The sequence below is a fragment of the Tupaia chinensis genome, unplaced genomic scaffold, assembly GCF_000334495.1.
Source record: "Tupaia chinensis unplaced genomic scaffold, TupChi_1.0 Scaffold000057_1, whole genome shotgun sequence".
In the NCBI taxonomy this organism is placed as follows: Eukaryota; Metazoa; Chordata; class Mammalia; order Scandentia; family Tupaiidae; genus Tupaia; species Tupaia belangeri.
In genome coordinates, this window is record NW_006159515.1 from 3,377,209 (window position 1) to 3,398,218 (window position 21,010).

Sequence of the window (21,010 nt, forward strand, 5' to 3'; positions counted from 1 at the left end):
CTGTTTGGAATGTACATCACATGGAAATTGGGAGTTTAGTGGTGTCTAGAATTTTCTGTATGTTATCTACGTTTCTTTTTTTAAAAAAGGAATTACTTTTATTTAACTTAATTCATTTATTTTAATTTGACCAGAGAGAGACAAAGTGAGAAAGAGAGAGAAAGTGAGAAAGCAAGCCTCCAGGTCCGGGACTTGACCATGGTCAGCCATGTGGGAATCCAGCACCCTTAGCCACTATGCCACCTGCCAGCCCTATATCCTCATTTTTATTTATTTGGTTATTTTTTCATTCATTTTGGTCTATGTTGGAGACTTTGTTTTCGAAGTTAGAAATTCTTTCTTCTGCATATTCTAACCCACTGCTAATACTTTCTAGAGAGATTTTAATTTCTTGTATTGTATTCTTCATTTCCAGAAGTTCTGTTTGACTCTTTTTTAGGGTGCCTGTCTCTTACTGGAATTCATCTTTCATGTCCTGGAATGATTTTCTCATATCCTGGGATTGTCTGTTTTGTTTTTTTTTTTTCTTGTTTCTCTTTGAGTTTTGCCACTATGAATGTTCAAAATATTTTTCTGACATTTCTGTGAAGTTCTTTTGTGGTATCCGTTGTTAGTGAGAGGCTACTGTGTTTACCTGGGAGAGAGTTACCCCCTTTTTTCCTCATGTTTCTTTGATCTCTGAACTGTTTTTTTGGTCATCTGATGCAGTATTCACTTTTATTCTACTTATTGGAGTAAATTCTGTAGTATTGGAGGAGGAACGTTACCCTTAGGTTCCAGGTGTTCCTGTTAGAGGACTATGTCTCCCGATCAGAGTAGATAAAGCTTATACAAGTAACTTCAGGTGGATGGCTCCTCTATCATACTCTGAGCTCCTGAGGAGGTGGGAACAAGCTAAGGAAATACAACTTAGTAGAGGATCAGGCCGTGCTCTGCCCATGTGCAGAATGAGGGCCTGGGTGTCACAAGTTGCAAAGACAACCCTGGGAGGTGGGGGTGCTCTTCTGCTCTCCTGGTTTCTAATCCCATCATCTCTCCTAATGCAGGCGGCCTCTTAAATACAGACAGATTTAAAGCTGATTTTATCTCATCATTTTATTTATTTATTTTTCCTTCCAAAAAAAAACTAAAAGATTCAGAGGAATTTAGTAAGAAATAAAATGTCTGGAATACACAGTAGAAGCAATACAAGAAGAATTGTTGCCTTAAAGAGACAGAACATTTGGCATTAGTTTCACATTTTAATTCTAAGACTATGTTTTCCAAAGGCTAGTTATAGAAAAATCCTATTAGGAGTAAAAATCTCAGGACCTGAGATTAAGCTAGGATAGAAGAGCAGTACCTGGTGGAAGTAAGCATAATTACTCCAATGGCTTACTAACCACTTTATGTGTTTGCCACTGTCATTATCCCTAATGGGTACTTGCATTGTTCTCTTCCACTGATAAGAAAATGAAAGTAGAAACCATTTGATTTGATTAATTTGCCTGTGGCTACACAGTAAGCAAGTGACAGTGGCAGGTGCAAAACCAAGGCAAGTGCTAGGCTGTGAGTCCTCCTTCATGATCAAGACCAGAATCCTGTTGTTCCTTAGTAGGAATGATGTGGGAGGCTGGGGCCAAGGAGATTAGATCATGTATACAAGCTCTCAAAGAAGCAAAAGACTCAGCGTTCACATTCAATAATAGATAGAATGTAAGAACAGAGGGGAGTTAGTAACAGAGGGGAGTCAGTGGAGTTGGAACCACTCTGTGCCATTCATTCACAGGGAATCCCCAGGCTCAGCCAGCCCAAATCATGGGCATGCATGCAGCGAGTGGGCCATTCTGGGAAGACTCCAGGCCCCACAGATGCAGACACCCTTGTTCCTGGGACCTATAAGTATGCGTAAGTGCCTTCTTACACAGCAAAGAGGCACTGCTGATGTGACTAAGCCTCTTGGTCTTGTGTTGGGAAGGTGGCCTGAAAGATCTGGGTGAGATCAATCTAATCACATGCACCCTTCAACATGGAGTACCACTCTAGGTGTGGTAGGGGACTGTAACAATAGAGGAAGCTCAGAGAGACAGCAGCATAAGGAAGTTCTGACATTCTGTTACTGGTTATGAAGGGGAAAGATACATTTAAGGACCCAGCAAGTAAATGAGGATTTGAGTCCTACCACCACAAGAGACTGCATTCTCTCAAGCCCGAATAACCAGGAGGCAGATTCTCTTTTAGAGCTTCCAGGAAAGATCAGATCCTGTGAGCATCTGGCTTCTGGCAGACTCATAGCAGAAGCCCTACAGAACAATAAGCAAAGACATTCATATTGTTTAAGCCCCGGGTTTCTGATGATTTGTGATAGCAACAACAGGAAAATAACACAAGGGTGGAACATGAAACTTAGGGAAATACCTTATTTTGCTTTGAAACTCCTTGGGCAGGGGAATTTTCTAGACAAAGGGCCATAAGAGGGACCTAAACTTCTACAGTATTGTCACCCACCTTACGGCCATGAGCAAAATGAGTCATGAGGTCAGATCCAACAATCTGTGACTGAGGCAGAGAGCTTAAGGGCTTTTGGGGTAGTTAGGGTGCTGTTTTATGATGCCAGGAAACATGGGATGTCAATTTAGCATCATATCTCAAAATATACTGAGACTTCTGAGAACCCTATGGAGGAGGTTTATGCTTTGCAAATTTAAAACTTGTAACACAAATAAATTTGTTCCCATATGTTCCCTTCTCTTTCTGGGGAAGTTTTACATCAAAAAATAACTGCTGAACTTGTCACATTTGTACTATGTGATCTAAACACCATAATGTTATAAATGTGCCCTTCTGGATCACTGCGGTACAGGATGACCTGGTCCAAGGGCACGTTATGTTGGTTTATACCACAGAGCAGCAGAGTATTGTTCAAAGAAAATAGCAAAATTAAGAAAAAATGGTGCAGGTCTGAATCTCTGTATTAGGATGAAAATATCTCACTTTTAAATGTTTATTTACTTCTCTCATGAGTGAGAAAGACACAGAGAGAAAGGCACAGCAGTGTCCTGACCTCATGATCCACCCCTGTCTCAGCCAGCCCAGATCATAAGCGTGTATATGCCCAGTGTGCTCAGGGAGGTCCTGGGACATGAACCTAGGATTTTTCCCATGTAAGTTCAGTTGCGTTACCATTGTGCCACCACCCACCCCCCAAAAACCTTTAACTGATATATCATTTGGGATAAGACAAGACACATTTATCCAAAATAGATGAATCTGAAAGATTAGAGTCCTCAAAACAAAGATTTACATGAAGCAGTTGAGCTAACAATGAAGAATCCTCAGTGTTTTCTTCAGAACTACAAGAGATAGGAAGACTATGTTAGAAACACAAAAAAGCAGGCAATACAGAAACAGAGATCTGTGGTCAGCACATTCACTTACTGGTGAAAGAGGTAAAGTGCAGACAGTGTTCTCAGGTGCTTGATGCCTCTAACTCAAAAACATAGACAGCATATTTAATAAAAGAGAGGGAAGGGACTGAAGAGGAGACAGATAAAAGTAAAGGAGTAAATAAGTTAAGACTGGACAAGGTTTGAAGGAGGACGAGAAGATAGAAAATAGAAAATGGCTAAGAAAGAAAACAAACAAACAAAACAAAACAAAATCTAAAAGATAATTTTACAAACAGACTTGAAAGGAAATTATTCAATATTTTGGGACCAGCAGTTAGCATAATGGCTATGTCACTGGACTCCCACGTAGTCGACTGTGGTTCGGACACAGCAGCTTAAACTCACGCCGGACGCGTGTGCGTGTGTGCCCAAGATCCTGAGAGGAGCATGGAGGAGAAGGGATTGTGGCGTGGCCATCCCCCCGGGGGGTGATTTCTCGCTTTCTATCTCTCTGTCTCTCTCTTTCTGGCAAGCGCACGTGCCCTATAGCGAAAACCTCTCCAAAAAAAAAAAATTATTCAACATTTTAAGAAAAATGCAATTAAGAGGAAAAAGATCAAATAGTTTTCAGACAGACTATAAAGAGCTAAAAATCTAGTTCTTATGAATAATTACAGATAATTCTTATACTATTTACTAATCAGTATAAAAGTCAGAAATATATGCAAGAAAGAATTACTAATATTTATATATTAGGAATATTTCAACATATTTTAGTCATTTATTTAGTTTTACATTGTCTGTATCTGTACATATGAACCAGAGTTTGTAAGAATATCTCATGGTCTGAATAAATGTATAAATGTATGAACAACATTAATATTGAACATGTGTATACATAAACACATAAATTATCTCAATATCTTGCAGGATATAAGGGTCTTCATATCCATAGACCATTGTTGCAGAAAAGACACTCAATTTTAGAGAAGTCAAATAACCAGCTTGAGGTTAACAATATAAATAAGTTAACCCACATTTAGAATTCAGACAAGTTATTTTCCAGCCCCAGATGTAAAGTCCAGAATTTCATTCTGCAGGCAGAACGTCTTTATTTTACAGCAATTCCAGATAAAAATAAATGTTTCTTCTTTAAGAACTTTAAGTCATTGATTAAGTGATTCTCTGACCTCTTCATTCCATCAGTTCTGTCAGATTTCCAGTCACTCAGACTTGCAAACTTAGCATCAGTTTTAATTCATCATCTTACTCATCCTTGAGCACTAAATTATATTGATTCCAATTTTAAACTGCCTTTAAAATTCATCATAATTCTGTCCTTATTATCCCTTGTCTGGACTATAATTCAAACAAGAGTTACTCCCCCCCCACCCCCAAATCTTTACTCCAGCCTGCTCTCAGGCAGCATGTCACAGAGCATCAACCATCATTCTCATATTCAAAACTCTAAATAATAGCTCCTCTATGACATTTAATTGAATGCAGAATTTGCACTGAGGGTTAAATCTCCCCACAACATATTCAACCATAACCTACACTTTTCCACCTCTACACCTTTGCTTAAATTTATTCAGAATTGCAACAGTTCACCTTTTGAAGAAAACAAAAACAAACCAAAAATCACCATATAAAGGTGTCAAGGGGCCAGCAGGAGGTGTGGTGGTTAAGGTGTTAACCACAGTTTAAGTCCTGGACCCATTGGCTTGAAAATCACACCAGGTGCAGTGTGTGCATACCCAAAATCTCAAGAGGAGATAGGAGGAGAAGAGATGTAGTGTGGCCACTCCCCTGAGGATGATTTCTTACTTTCCCTCTCTCTCTCTCTCTGTCTCTCTTCAGTGAGTATGGAAAATTATCTGTTGATGACAATGTGAGGGTTATTTCATTGACTGGACTAATGTACAGTATATTCATGATGAGAAAATTCACTTTCAAAGTTGTTAATATATTCAGTGATCGAATGTAAAAAATAAGGAAAAACGTGAGATAAAGAAAAATTAAGACTTGTATCAATGTGATCTTTCCTGAGAACTTCAAGTACACATGTGTGTTGGGGGTGTGTGTATGTGTGTTTAGACAGAGTTGCACTACATTGGAATTCTCCTGCTCCAGTCTCCTGCGCATCTGGGACCCCAACGCAGCACTGTCACGCCCAGCTCTTTCAGAAAGGGTCTTACTATATTGCTCACACTGGCTTCAGCTCAGGATCTTCCTCCTTCAACTTCCTGGGCAGCTGTAACTACAAGCCTGTGCCACTGTGCCAGGCTCTTAGGGTGCACCAGGAATCAAACTCAGGCCACTCATGTGACCCCAGCAAACCAAGCAGAAGCATTAACCAGCACATACTGCCAAGACTGAGCCCTCAAAAACTTTAGTCCACAATATCTAATCCCTGCCTCAGGGAATCCTGATAGAAATTTGTAGAATTATATCTTCTCCTGAATTAAAGATAAGTTCTTTTAGTTCCCTAGCCAGTGATAAGCTGTCATATATCTCTCATCTTCTTAGTCCTTTCAGAAGCAGACAGCCCAGAACCTACACAGTTCTTCATGAGTACATACTAAATTGAATTCAATTAGCTTCTCAGTTATTAAAACTGAAACTTTAACTGTTTTTCCTTTCTTCATTTATGATAGAATACATATGCACATCTGCGAGAGAGATAAGCACCTCCCACTGCGTCTTGTCAGATCGAAATCCCTTTCCTCCAGCCTTTCAGTCCTCCAGCCTATAGGCTCCTGGGTACAGGCACAGTAGCCTGGCATGTTTCCTTCTTCTTTTCTTTTCTTCTCTCTTTTTTCTTTATTGGGGGAGATTTTTGCTATAGAGCATGCACACTTGCCAGAAAGAGAGACACAAAGCGAGAAATCACCCCCCCACACACAACCCAGGAGAGAAGGCCATACTGCAATCTTTTCTGCTCCATTCTCCTCTCAGGATTTTGGGCATGCCCTCATGCCCCAGTGTGAGTTTAAGCTGGGTTCGGAATGCAAACTGAGGCAGAGTATGTGAGAGTCCAGTGATGTAACCATTATGCCATCTGGTGGTTCCATTGCCTGGCATGTTTCAAGCTGACCAAGTCAGTTACCTGAACCACAGTGGCCATGTGGAATCCAGCCCCAACCACGCAGTACAGCACTGTGCCACAGAACCAGTTCTGAACTAAATTTTATTTTATGATATATTTTCACTATGATTTTAGAAGATTTTAAAGAAACCAACATGTTATTTAAGTAGAATTAAAGCTGTTGATGGGGATATCTAGGCATACCTTGGAAGTACCAGTCGAAAGTTTGTTTTCATTTAATTGAACATTTTGCTGTTCTCAAAGACATATTTCACCAAACTTAGTCTACCCTTTCATGGACCATTGTATCTATGTGAGCAGTCACTGAGCCAGACAGACCTTTGTTTTATATGCGTGTGAAGAAGATCCATGAGCCATGAACAAGTGGGCAATGGAAGAAATAGACTTTTGATAGCACGAACCTCATCACTTTCAACCAGCTCAAACAAAAATAAGTATGTTTCTTATGATTCACAGTATAAGAATCCCAGAGGACTTAACTTTAACAGGGCACACTGTATCTAATACAGCTGCTCTGAAGCTGGGCCAGAATAGCTATCCTTGCTTAACCTTCTGGGCCTTGAATCAATAACAGGCCCAGACTACGTGAAGAAAATGAAATCGGTCTCACTGTATCAAATACTCAAAAAGCACCAAGCCAAGCTATCTGCCTAGCTATTGATTATTCATATATCCATCCAAACATCCATCTAGTCATACTAACCCCTAACCCACCTTTTGTGCATGACTGGAATATATATACACATATGTATATATATAAAATTTATATATATAAACATTATGTTATATATACATACATATGCTTTAAGCACTGTGTGTCTGACACCATTCTAAGTTTTACTTACGTTAAACCTCACAGTCATTACATAAGGAGATATATTATTTCCACCTTACAGAAAAAGAAATCCACGCTCAGGATATTTAAGAACCTGCCTAAGTTCATATAGTTATTAAGTGGTAAAACTGGGATTTAAATACTAGAAACTGACCCCCCCCCAACTCCCAGCCTTTACTCTTTTTTTTTTTTTTTTTTTTTGAGAGATTTTTGCTACAGGGCACGTGTGCTCGCCAGACAGACAGAGAGAGACATAGGGACAAAAAGCGAGAAATCACCCCCCAGGGGGGATGGTCACACCGCAATCCCTTCTCCTCCATTCTCCTCTTGGGATCTTGGGCACACACGTATGCACACGCGCCCGGCGTGAGTTTTAAGCCACCGGGTCCGGGACGTGAACCGCGGTCAACTACGTGGGAGTCCAGCGACATAGCCATTACACTAACTGCTGGTTCCTCCCAGCCTTTATTCTTAACTATTCTGTGATATATTACCAGAACAAATATTTTTTTTTGAAGTTGGAGAAATCTCTGAAGTTACTCTGTTTCTTGTTTTTTGTCTGTTTGTTTTTAAGAAATATTTATTTACCTTTTTATTTATTCTTTTAAATTTTTCTGTAGGGCACGTTTGCTTGCCAAAGGGTGACAAAGAAATAGAAGGAAAGTGAGAAAGCAAGCTGCCAGGTTCTGGACTTGAACCACATTCACCCAAACTTAACTAGTATACCACCTGCTGGCCCCAATTTCTGGAAAGGACCTACATGGGCTTATCAGAGAAGTGAAGGCTCAGGCACACGTAAATATCGAAAACCTGCTATAATTGCTCATTACTAGTTATAAAATTGCAAGTCTTTCTGGTAAACAGAATTAAGAAGGTGAAGTTGAAGAAACAAAGAAGCCAGCACATTTGCAAGGCAGCCCAATGTGCTCCTATGCAGATCTGCTCACAGGCCTGGCAAACATAGCCAAAGCATTCACAGGGGCAGGTTCTTTAGGAGGCCCAGACTGCAGGCCTCAGCGGGCATCAGCTAGTAAGGTGAGAATGGAAAATAAACACAATTATTTCATTCATCCTTGAGATAGAGGGAAGCCTTTGGCCTTCTGTAGAAAAGTATACACAACCAAACAAAACCATGCATGACTCAGAGCTGTATTTTGTACCAGGAAGGAAGGAATTCAGTGACTAAGATGTTACCAATAAACAACAAACCACTCTTTATGGGAGGAAAAAAAAGAGCACCATACGCCATAGCATTCCATCTGCAGGGAAGGCACCAGCTCAAGTTCTTCAGTGGGGGAGTTTACCTGCTGGCACTCAGAACTAGTTTTACCACTTAAAGGCTTCATCTCAATTCCTACTTTTCCAATAAAATGACAATATAAAAAGTCCTGGAAATTTTTTTGAAAACTCATGATATTGAAGAAGCCTTGCCAGAGGCAATAAAAGCCAGAGAAGCCAGATTAACAGTTGAATTTGGGACGAAATAGTCAAAGATACTTAGCTTTCATTCCAAAGGGCTACCCTTCATAATACGGCAGCTTATGAGGCTGTGGAGGTTAAGTAACGAGTTATGGCATTCAATATTTTTAGAGGGTTGAACCACCACCTTCCTCGGGTAAATGAACCATGTAGACACACCTGTGCCCCTCGGAATTACTTCTATGACTATTTTTTCCACTGCCAAGTCTGCATATTAAGTATCCTTACTGTGCACTCCTGGGCCCAGATGCCAAGAAAAATCATTTTGCTACACACTCATTCTTGGTCTCTCTCTGTTAGTGTTGGATGTGTTAGACTTAGCTACATTGAAAGTAAAATAAATTGCTCTTTTTTTTCCCCCTATAGATTTGCCAACTCCTGATTGGAATGCATTGTGTTGTCATTTTAATAGAATTTCTGTAGATTCACAATAAACTAATTGAGGCTCTCAGTCTTTAGTAAATGACACATTTATGTGAAGCAGCTAAAGAGGTGAGAGGTGTTCTCTAAGAAGAAATTTCTTGACCCTTTCCAATATCAGAACCTGACTCACTCCTCAAAAATGTGCAAAGGAAATGAATGTATTTTCACTCCACCCTTACAAAATACCAGGTTTCAGTCCAGCTCAAAATCCAACCAGCTAAAACAATATAAGAACAATCACTTCTAAGTAAATATGTGCCTGTTTATTTTTTTCCTTGTTATAGTTTTTTGATATGTTCTCTGTGAACTATATCCTAAGTATCAGAGGGCAAAGCAGAGTTCAAAAATACAATATGCCTCCTGACCTGGAGAACAATAATGTTCCCCTGTGCTTCTTAGATAACAATAAAATATGGCCTTACGACAGAAAATATTATGATTAACATTCTCCATGAGGGTAGAAGAGCCCAGCCAAGTAATTCCACTTGTGAGGACTTGGAGGGATTTAGTCTATGACAAGGAACTTAAATAGAAGATATGAGATCTAGAATTAAACAAATCGTACAAATATTATTTCTGTTTCAGTTTGAACAGGGGGAGATATTTGAGGAGTGGCGTGTGTGGGGGGGATGAGGGGTGAAATGGAGGGAGGTGGAAGAAGAGTACAGTAATAAGTGATGCCAGAAATGATTAGCAAAAGGTACCACCTTCATGGATTGCAATCGCTTATTCCTGGGTGTTTATCTGAAGGGAGGCACGTTCCCACCCTTCACTCTCCTGTGAACCAGCAGAAAGCCCAGAAGAGTAGGATTGAGGCGCCGCTCCCTTACCTGCACAGGTGTTTCCGTCGTAGGTCTCGCACACCCACTCGTGGCACTCACACAGGGGCCCGAAGTACATGCCCGGTTCGGCCACGTGACAGATGCAGACGCCACAGTCGCACCGGCCCCGGCCGTGGCACAGAGCGCCCCCTGGGGGCTGCCCGGGCGCGCGGCACCGGCGCTCGGACTCCGCCCGGGACAGCCTGCAGGCGGCTCCAGACCAGCTCCTGCATGGAAACAGACACCACAGCCACCATGGTCAGGCGTGGACACTGCCCATTCTGCTGGGATCCCACGCTTCCTGCATAGCGTCTAGCCCAGGAACGTACAACCCATGCCGGGGGACCCACATTTCTCGGGGAAAGAGCTCCCTGGAAGGGCTGTCTTTTCCAAGCAAGCAGGTGTCACCCACCGGAGAAACGACCGTGACCCAATATGTCTTAGGGTGACCTGCTTTCTTTCTTTCTTTTTTTTGGAAGAGGTTTCCGTAGGGTGCGTGCGCTTGCCAGACAGACAGACAGAGACAGAGAGACAGAAAGCGAAAAATCACCCCCCAGAGGGGACGGTCACGCCGCAATCCCTTCTCCTCCATTCTCCTCTCGGGATCTTGGGCACGCCCGCACACGTGCCCGGGACGTGAACCGCGGTCGACTACGTGGGAGTCCAGCGACAGAGCCATTACGCTAACTGCTGGTTCCTGGTGACCTGCTTTCTTGCGACTAGGACTTTCTTCCAGGTGGACAGAAGTGATCCAGCCCTGCCCCGTGGCGGTTTGTCAGCACATCTTACATTCATTTAGATTAAATACAAATTAATCAGAAGTATGACACGTGGCAGACTTTTCAGTTTTCTTTTTAAATGTCCCATTACTATCTGCTAGCCAGGATGATTACTTTAAAAAGACAAGATGAACATGTAGCAGGAGTCCTATTTATTATGACTAATGTAGAGCACAAAAGTTTCGTTTTTCTTTCTCTTCTTTCATTTGCACTAAGCCATCTTTAAGAACTCTACCTTTTAAAAGTTTAGTGGAGCTATTGTGATGCTCAAAGTCTTCTGGGAAATGTCACACAAAATGTCATGAAGACCCCAGGTCGATGCTGCCAGCAAACAGAAATAAGACGGTCCGTGTGCTAGGAGAGCACGCAGTACGCATCGGACTACCTTTAACTGTGGCTACAGTTTCTCCTGTATTTGCAGGGGGAGAAATTATCTTTTTATTTAATGCTTGTTAGGCTTTCCAAAGACACAGGAAATGGGCAGAGATGAAGAAACGCACAACGTTGATGTAAGGAAAGGGAAAGGGGCAGGTTGGAAATAGTTTTTCCCACGTCCAACTAGGTTCTTGGCTGAGGCTGGCGTCCTGCAAGCTTGAGCCCTGACACAAAGCGGGCAGGTCTGTCTCGAGCAACAACAAACCAGACTTACCTCAGAGATGGCGAGAAGCTTGGAGGAACAGCTGACAGCCCAGCGAAGAGAAGCGATGACGCCAGCAGCAAGAAGTTCCTGCAGCCCCCGGGACGCATGCTGAGCCGCGGGCTGTGTGGGGCCAGCGGCCCTCTGCAAGGTGGGGCTCGCAGGGGAGCGGCAGGAGGGACCCGGGCCGCCAGCAGATGGTCGGGCAGACTTAGCCACCGACACTAGGCTTGCAGGTCCGGGGCTCGACCCAAGCTGCAAGTGCGTTGATGAACTGCCTGCGAGGATTTGGGCAGCAGCGCTGCTCTGGGCAGGGTGCGCATGCCAAACCCCTGAGTGGAGAGTCTAGGCAGGGAAGTAATTAGAAACAGTTGTACAAGCAGATGGTTTATTTTGACATTAAAAAAAAAAAATAAAGTATCCTGTTCACAGATTTGAGAAAATCTTTCAAGTACAGGCCCCAGAAATATTTGACAAGAGACTATTTGGGCTGGCTGATATTAAAGGGACAGTTAAAATAATCCCCAAGTTGTGAAAAGGAAGGGCAAAAGCCAGTGGTAGACAGCAGGAACGCCTAGGGAGGGAATTACTTCACCACTTGCTTTTTAAAAAGATGCAGGATTGGGGATGGGGGGGAGGCAAGCAAAACTGGCAAATGCAAGTTCTCCTTGTATCCATTGACTTTTGTTTTCAACTGTGGGTCATTTGTTTCTTAAATCTTTAAAAAGTGTGTCAGGCTTCCAGTTGTTCAGGCCAGTAGCTTATCACACTGCCCTTTTTTCTTGACTTGGACAGTTCAAGTTGTGGTTGTCCCAAATTCACCCCTTCTTTCCTCACATAGCAAGGGTGAGGAAAAAAAAAATGTCTTTTTATAGTGGAAGTTGCCTGAAAAATCAGTGTCATTTGCTAAGCACCTACTATGTATTAGACATTTAGGATATTTTCTCTACTATGACAATGACCATGCCCTCATTTGATCATTTATCGAAAGTGTATTTAGCATCCATCAGATGCCGGGCTCAATGCCAGATGCAAGGGGAACTGGCAGGGACTAAGGAGACATGATCCCTGCTTTCCCAGGCTCCAGTGGACTGGGGAGGCATGAACCAAAAAAGAACCACAAATACAAAAGGATGAATGGTTAATGTGTAGTGAAAAGTTACTTCTAGATTAGATAGAGATACATCATCTTATTCAAGTTGATGGTATGTTAACTAAGGCTTCCAAAAAGGAATAGAATTAAATTGGGTGGGCATAGGGAGGGGTGGGACAGAGTAGGGAGGTATTCTGATTCTCATTTTAAAGGTAAAAAAATAAATAAATAAATAAATAAAATGAGGCCAAGGGCCAGCTTAGGGCATGGGCCAGCTAGTAGTATGATGGATAAGGCAGCTAGATCCCACATAACTAATGCAGTTTAAGCACCCAGACCAGCGGCTTGAAAAACACAATGGGTGTGTAGGTGTGTGTGCCCAAAATCCAGGAGGAGAATGGAAAAGAAGGGATTTTAGTGTGGTCATTACACCAGAGGGATGGCCTCTTTCTGTCTCTCTCTGGCCCTATAGAAATTTAAAAAAAAAAAAAATTAGAAGGAACTGAAGGCAAAGAAGTCAACTGACTAGCTCAAATTAGCACAGTAAGTTATAGTCAACTAAAATCTGTGGTACAACAAAGCACACCTACTGTCTCCTACATAGTGGGATTATGTGGGAAAAGACGTTGAGAGTTATATGGAGGGAAGAAGGCACTCTTCCTTCACCCTAGTAAGAGCACTTCAGATGCAGTGGTTTATCGTGAAATAGAGCCATCGGAAAAGCACTGTGGTTCTGAAGCTTAAACTGGGGGATGAACAATGCAAGCTGAGTTTCTCCCTGTCACTTACATGAGTAGATAGAAGAACAAGACCTCCTCAACATTTGCCTAATGGAGTAAAAGGCAAATGAAGGTCCCTTGAGCACAGACCAGTCCTTTTCTACTCCCATCTGTCTCCACTTGTACCAGGAGGGCTTTTGCATTGGGCACATCTGTGCATCCACTCCAGGCTTCAAAGCTGCTCCAAATAGCTTCTGTTTTTAACCCTTAGACACAGGTGTGTGCACACGAGTGGGTCAGAAGGACAAAAGGGCAGGCAGGACAGGCATGCACAGTCTTGTTGTGGTATTGGAGCATGTCTAGGCAGGAATCTCTGAACTCTTGAGTTTGCGGATTATAGCTTATAAGGAAGGAAATGGGTTATGGCTGGTGGTTTTTCTGGATTACATGAACAACTCATGCTGTGGGGAGGGGTCTGTCTGAAAGAAGGTTATATTGATGGTCCTTAAAGTGTGGTCCATGGACCAGAAGCATCATTTCACCTGGAAACTGGTTAGAAGTACAAGTTCCCAGGTCCCAGCTTTCAATTTCAGAGTACATTTGACTAGAAAGGCATAGGCTCTCCTGCCAACATCTAGAAACCCGGTGACTCAGAGAATATGGAAAGAGTAGAAGGGAAGTCTCCGTTCCGAAGCCTAACTAGGAATTCACAAAGAACTTTAACAAATGAGTCAAGTATTGTTTACTTTTTGCATATTTTCTGAAGGGGGAAAAGAATCATTGAGAAATAGGGAACTGATGTTTTTGAACACTACTTTTGTGGACTAAAGCAATTTTTGTAACCTGTACTATTCTTATCCAGTGGCATTTTCAGTGAGCAGTTTTATCCTTTAGAGTGTGCAGCTGTGAAGTAAAGATAGTGTGTACTAGTTGACTGAGAGAATTCAAATGTTCAGCTCATTTGATTACTGTGACTCAGAAAAAAATATTCCCAGTGAGTAGAAATAGTTAGATTGTGGCTAACCTGGTGATTCACTAGCAAGTCTTAAATCCACAAAAATGTTGTCACAATTAAAAAGATAACTTTGAAGTTACTCCTTTTAGCAAATTTTGTATTCTTTCTCTTTTTTAAATTTTTTTCTTTTCTTTAATGGTGTTTCACTGTGTTTGGTTCTTCTGCCTCAGCCTCATGAGTAGCTGGAAGCACAGTTGCCTGGCTTTTTAGGGTCACCTAAAACGTGGGCCTCCCATGTGGCCTCAGCTTGCTAAGAGACAGTGTCAACTAGCATGTGTTACAAGGGTTGTTCCCAATGGACTTTTAAAAAGTTATCTAGTTCACAATTAAATTAGTTGACAACATGCAACACACCTGCTAAGAGATTAGGAAGACTTAGTTAAAAGAAAAAGAAAAAGGAAAAGAAAAAAGCTCTTCCCTTTGCCCTGAACAGACACAAGAATGTTAAGTTCTCTGCTGAAAATAATGCATTAATATATGGTAGTATCCTTGATTTGCTCGCCACACTGCACGCATACTTTGAAAATGTCATATTATGGGCTATAGAGATATGTGACAACTGAATATAAATCAAGAAATCATAAAATAAAATGACGCTTAGAGAAATACATTGTTTTTCAATAGCTGCTCTCAAATTTTCAACCATTAGTTCTAATTTTACTTCAAAAGGCCATTCAAAATAATATTCAGGCCACTAACCCAATTCAAATACTTGAAGAAATAAAAGTCATTCCCCAATTATACTACCTGTCTGGATAGCCCCTAAATAATTTGACGTTATTTTAAGATGAACATTTTCATTTCTTTCATCTCCTTGTGTATTACACCTTGCAGCCTTCAATACTCTGATTTCCTGAGTATTTTCATTTTGTTTGGGGTAGGTGCCTTTTGTAAAGTAGGATATGCACAAGTGAGACCATTAAGGCAGACATGGTCTACTATATGTGGAACAGGTCAGTACTTTAGCATTCTTGTTTCACATACTGTTATCTACAAATAAACGGAAGATCTCTTAGGCTTCTTTGACTGGCACATTGACTCACTTCTGTGCTTATAAAATGTATTTTTCCCCAAAGAGAAATTAACAATTTTATAAAGCTTATTGCTTCCATGAGTGAGAGAGAATAAGACAGAGACCAAGAGACAGGCAACTCCAGCAGGGTCTTGAAGCCATAATCTATCCCAACCTTGGATCATGGGCACACACATGCTCAGGGTTACTCAAGTAGGTCTCTGGACGAAAACCCGAAAACTTTTTTTCAGAGAGGCAATTTTTGTCACAGGGCACATGCACTCGCCAGAGAGACAGAGACACGGAAAGCAAGAAGTCACTCCCCAGGGGGAATGGCCACCCCACAACCCCTCCTCCTCCATTCTCCTCCCAGGACCTCAGGCATGTACACACACATATGCCTGGCATGAGTTTAAGCCACCAGGTCTGGGACTCGAACCACAGTCTACTACATGGGGGCCAATGACATAACCATCACACCATCTTCTGGCCTTTTTTTGTTATTTGTTTGCTTTTTTAAAGAAAAATTGAAACCTTCTTATGTGGGTCATATTTGAGAGTGTCATGATTTACCACTGAACCACCATACAGCCCCATAAACTAATATTTGTTTTTATTTAATTTTATCTAGGCTCATCTCTTTATTTCAGTCAGTAAAAATCATTATGAATTCTGGATTCATATTTTTCCCATCCTCTCTAAAGTACATATGATGATCCCAGCTTCTTGTATCTTTAGCCAAATAATTGACAAAGTAGTTTTAAAATACTTAGACTGAGAACCGAGTGTAAGCGAGATCTTTTTTCAAGACAAAAGTAACTTTTTTTTAGAGAGAGAGAGACTTTTACTATAGGGTGTGTGTGCTTGCTGAAGAAACAGACAGAAAGCAAGAAATCACCCCTCAGGGGTGGGGGGAATGGTCCTGCTGTAATCCTTTCTCCTCCATTCTCTTCTCAGATTTTGAGCATGCACACACATGTTGCTTGGCATACGTTTCAAGACACCAGGTCCAGGAATCAAACTGAGGTTGACCACGTGGGAGTCCAGTGCCTTAACTACTATGCCACCTGCTGCTTCCCCCCAAATAACTCTTTAATTAGCACATTTTGAGCCTGTAACCCAGTCATTTGTGAGTGTACTGAGTTCTCTAGTATCAGCCTATTTCTTCATTTTCTTCACAAGAATTTTATAGACAATCCCATTACTTGTCTTACTTTCTAGGTAAAACTTCACTTTCACATTTTTTCTGCAATCATCTAAAACAGTGCCCAAATATTACATTCTCGATATATATTTGTGGCATGAAAAAAGTTAACTGTAAGTAATGCACAACATGAAGAATTGATATATTAGTCAACAAAGGATGCAAGTGACAGAGTGGATTGTAAACCAGTTGTCAGATGATGATTGTGACCTTTGAACCAGTGCCATAGGACAGTGGTTAAGGAAATCAAATCCCATGTGGCCAAGTAGGGCTCAAATCCTAGCCCTGGTAACCTGACAAACACTCTGGGTACTATGTGTGTGCACACCCCAAATCCCAACAACAGGATGGATGGAGGGAAGGGGTTGCAGTGTGATGATACGCCATGGGGAAGTCCTCTCTTTTTCTATTTCTCTCTATTTCTCTCAAACAAGCACCTTTTGGCAACCAGAAAAAAAGGGACAACTGTGACATTTAGTATACTTATTATCACAGTTGATTCAACCTGAACCCAAATAATACCAGGCCCTCTTTCAATAATCCCAAAATTTGCTAATTGTATCATTTTTATCTAATCCCTGTGACCATAGTTATCTTCAATTCTTCTCTACGATTGATCTGGATTATTCAGTAAATTCCTGAATCATGTTGGTTCTACTTCTTAGTAATATAGCCTTCTGTTTCAACATCTTTATTTTATGTGTTCTTCTTATATATTATACACTATTGCCACAGCCTTCCAACTGGTCTCACTGCAGCCATTCTTATAGTTTTTTTTAAAATTTTTTTCTATGCATTAACATTTATCCTACTCCCAAGGAGATTTTCTAACATACCATGAAAAATGGTATGAAAAATGTCTTAACTGTTCTCCATTATTTATAGTGTAAAGCCCAAATACTCTATAAATTCATGTGAAATTCTTGATATTTGGATTCCTACTGTCTCCATGGTGGATATGGTGATGCTCTACCCAGATCTCATCTCAGATTCCACACAACTGCCCCCTAACTGATGGCGCCATTAGCTGCTACTGACTGACAGCTTCACCCTCCACTGTGAATTGCCCAGTGCATCAGAGAACAGCCTTTTAAAAAGGCTAATCAATGAGGTTCAAGACAGTCTCCTGATTACTACCTTCAACAAATTGGCATCCTGAAGCTTCTCCTATAAAGAAAGCATAGAGCTGGGCAGCTTTATCATCCTGTGTTGAGTCAATGACACAGAAAAGGCTGAAAAACTGAAGGCTACAAGATGTGTAAGGTGTTCAGTTGAACATCAGGTTGAACAAACGTCTTTACAGGAGTGATTTGACCATGGGTCTCCATCTATGCCCTATTCAACTAAGGAGTTAGCACTTTACCAACCCTGTGGTGATGCTAGACTTTGGGATCAAGAACGCTGAACCCAGTGAAGGTGAGGAGGGGAGAAAACAAGGGCTAAGTGAAAATGGACCCTCTACACAGTGACAGTCCAGCCTCTTTACTTGCCTGACCTATGCCAGTCTAATTTTCTTAGGCAATTAATTAAATTATTGGTTTTTAGAAAGCTAATAATATATGGAAAATAACCAGTGAATGTGGATGTGATATTTGAAGTTTCTATAAAGAAACATTAAACTATGATAAAGCTCATCCTTACAATACTGCTTATGTGCTCTGGATTTAGACTCAGATTTTCAGCACTTCATCTTAATGAAAAAATCACTAAGGATTACTAGACATGGTACCTTCAAAAAGATCCTCTACGATGAAAGGCAGAAATGAAAACAACTAAACAAGCAAATACACAAATGAGAAAAAAATAAATAGATGATGGAAGCAATAGGAGTGGACTTGAATAAAACAAAATTATAATTTCTCTTTACAAAGATCTAAAAAGATCTGTATTTGAAAGACTATGCTGCCATAAAAATAATACAATCTGAAAAAGTAAAGTACCAATATAAGTTAACTATGTAGTAGCTGGAAAATAGCCACTGAAAGGGTTGGAAAATAAAGTTGAAAAGTCACCTATAAAACCACGTCAAATCAGAGGAAGACAGATGGTTGGAGTTTAGTAAGGGATTGTGACCTTTCTTGTGAACTTGTTTTGGTTTTCCAGCTTCCCCTGACACCCATTATCTTACCAGCAACACCTCAAAACAAGATACAAAATTCTCTAGCTTTGGCTGCCTTAGAAAAGGCAGGATATTTCAGTCCAGTTTAGTTCTAGGTACTGCCTATAATTACACTAGAAAATCAAGGTCATATCTTTATAGGCATCTCCCTCCCTTTCTGCCTCCCACTCATCTTTCCTCTCACTATTCCACTTCTCCACAGATTTCTGCTGAATCCTTATGTCCTAAGTCCTACCAAATCTTGCCCCTTTTACCTCATCTCACAATTCCTTTATTATATTCTAACCATCTGTCCTTCTTCTATTTTTTGCATGTTTCTAGAACATTCCACTCTTATGCTTCTGCCTGAGTACACTCTTTGAGAGGATCTCTCATTCCCAAATCATGCGCTGACTGGCTTCTTCACAAATGCCACTACTTCAGAGAGTTTGTCACTGACCCAATCTAAAGCTGCTCCCCTGTGCAAGCAACCCTGTATCCCTTTATTCTGTTTTATTTCCTTGAGAGAGAGTACCAGGATCTAGCTTTATTGTTTTCATTTATTTACCACTTGGATGTAATCTACCATTCCCCACTTCAATGCAAATTTCACAGGATCTGAAACCTTCTCTCTCTTATTCTTTGCTATAATTCTGGTGCCTGGCCCAAAGTAGAATTTCAACAAATATCTGCTAAGAAAATATGTAGGTGAATTAATGCATTTTTAAAAGTTGTTTGATTCACCTTGATTAAATTCGACAGCTTGAACTAAAGAACAGTATTTCAAGTTTAGTGGAGGAAAGGAATGAACACACATAGTAAGATAAATTTAAACAACTAAAATATACAAATCAGTAAGAAAATTCTATAATCAAGAAAATAATTAAGACAATCACCCTAGAGTTAGATAATGAATATCACTTACTGAACTCACCATATATGTGGCACTAATTGTTATAATCACTTAAAGTCAAATTTAAGTTAAAAATACCTATACGATTTTTTAAGATAATTTCACTCAAAACCCACTTGGATATTTTCAGCCAAGAGTACCTTCCAGACTTTCAAATAGTATAAGGTACACCAACGCTTTCAGGAAGGCTAAATATTCCCAGGCAGCAATAAAAATAAGTTTCATTTCCAAGAAAAAGGAGAACTTTGCAGCCGAGCCAGAGCTATGAAGTGAGAAAGGTGTGTTGTTAACATTTTTTCCAGACCTTGATGCAGAATCAGAGGGCATTTTTTTACTCTCCCACATAGTAAAAACACCTGGAAATATTAGGAGTCTAAGAGATGAGAAATATTCTACTTTTTGAGTAGTTTTTCAGTTCTATTTGAAGCAGAAGGGAAACTTTAAAGAAAATTCTAAAAGTCATTTTAATTGACTTCAGGGGAAAAGAGATTTATTACTAAAATGTTACTTTATCCTAACAAAGAGATGTTTAATCCTTAAAATGGCGCTCAGCTGTTGATCAATTAATAGTCAGGAGGACGTCATGAAGAGAGGGGACACTGAACTGAGACTAAGTTCACAGATGGATTCTTTTTTTTTTTTTTTTTTGAGAGGTTTTTTTCACTACAGGGCACGTGCACTCACCAGACAGAGAGAGACAGAGAGACAGAAAGTGAGAAATCACCCCCCAGAGGGGATGGCCATGCCGCAATCCCTTCTCTTCCGTTCTCCTCTCCGGATCTTGGGCATGCACGCATACGCGCCCGGCGTGAGTTTTAAGGCACCGGGTCCGGGACGTGAACTGCAGTCGACTATGTGGGAGTCCAGCGACATAGCCATCATGCTAACTGCTGGTCCCCACAGATGGATTCTCATACTGGATCTGTCATGCAAGAGCTACCTGAACTTGGCAGGTTTCCCTAATCTGCTGAAGTTCAATTTCTAAAATGGCATGATTGAAGAGAACCTTGGTTCTAAGACTAAATTTCCATGAGAGAGGTTTTTTTCACTACAGGGCACGTGCACTCACCAGACAGAGAGAGACAGAGAGACAGAAAGTGAGAAATCACCCCCCAGAGGGGATGGCCATGCCGCAATCCCTTCTCTTCCGTTCTCCTCTCCGGATCTTGGGCATGCACGCATACGCGCCCGGCGTGAGTTTTAAGGCACCGGGTCCGGGACGTGAACTGCAGTCGACTATGTGGGAGTCCAGCGACATAGCCATCATGCTAACTGCTGGTCCCCACAGATGGATTCTCATACTGGATCTGTCATGCAAGAGCTACCTGAACTTGGCAGGTTTCCCTAATCTGCTGAAGTTCAATTTCTAAAATGGCATGATTGAAGAGAACCTTGGTTCTAAGACTAAATTTCCATGACTTTTCCTTGTGTATTTGTCCAAAGTATTCAGTCATAAATGAGAGCTGGAAATACATATTTGTATATAATTTTTAAACCTTGATAAT

At 40.9% G+C, this 21,010-nt stretch overlaps 1 protein-coding gene across 1 annotated transcript in view; it reads right to left on the reverse strand.

Annotated features, from left to right (window-relative positions):
- Positions 1 to 11,837, reverse strand: part of ITGBL1 (integrin subunit beta like 1) — a 250,438-nt gene extending 238,601 nt beyond the window's left edge. The window contains exons 1-2 of the mRNA XM_006141514.2: positions 11,464 to 11,837; positions 10,045 to 10,262 (exon numbers count right to left, since the gene is read on the reverse strand). Coding sequence (XP_006141576.1) covers positions 10,045 to 10,262; positions 11,464 to 11,561 — 316 coding nt within the window. The 5' untranslated portion in view covers positions 11,562 to 11,837. The remainder of the gene's footprint in view (positions 1 to 10,044; positions 10,263 to 11,463) is intronic.
- Between the last annotated feature and the right edge of the window lie 9,173 nt (positions 11,838 to 21,010).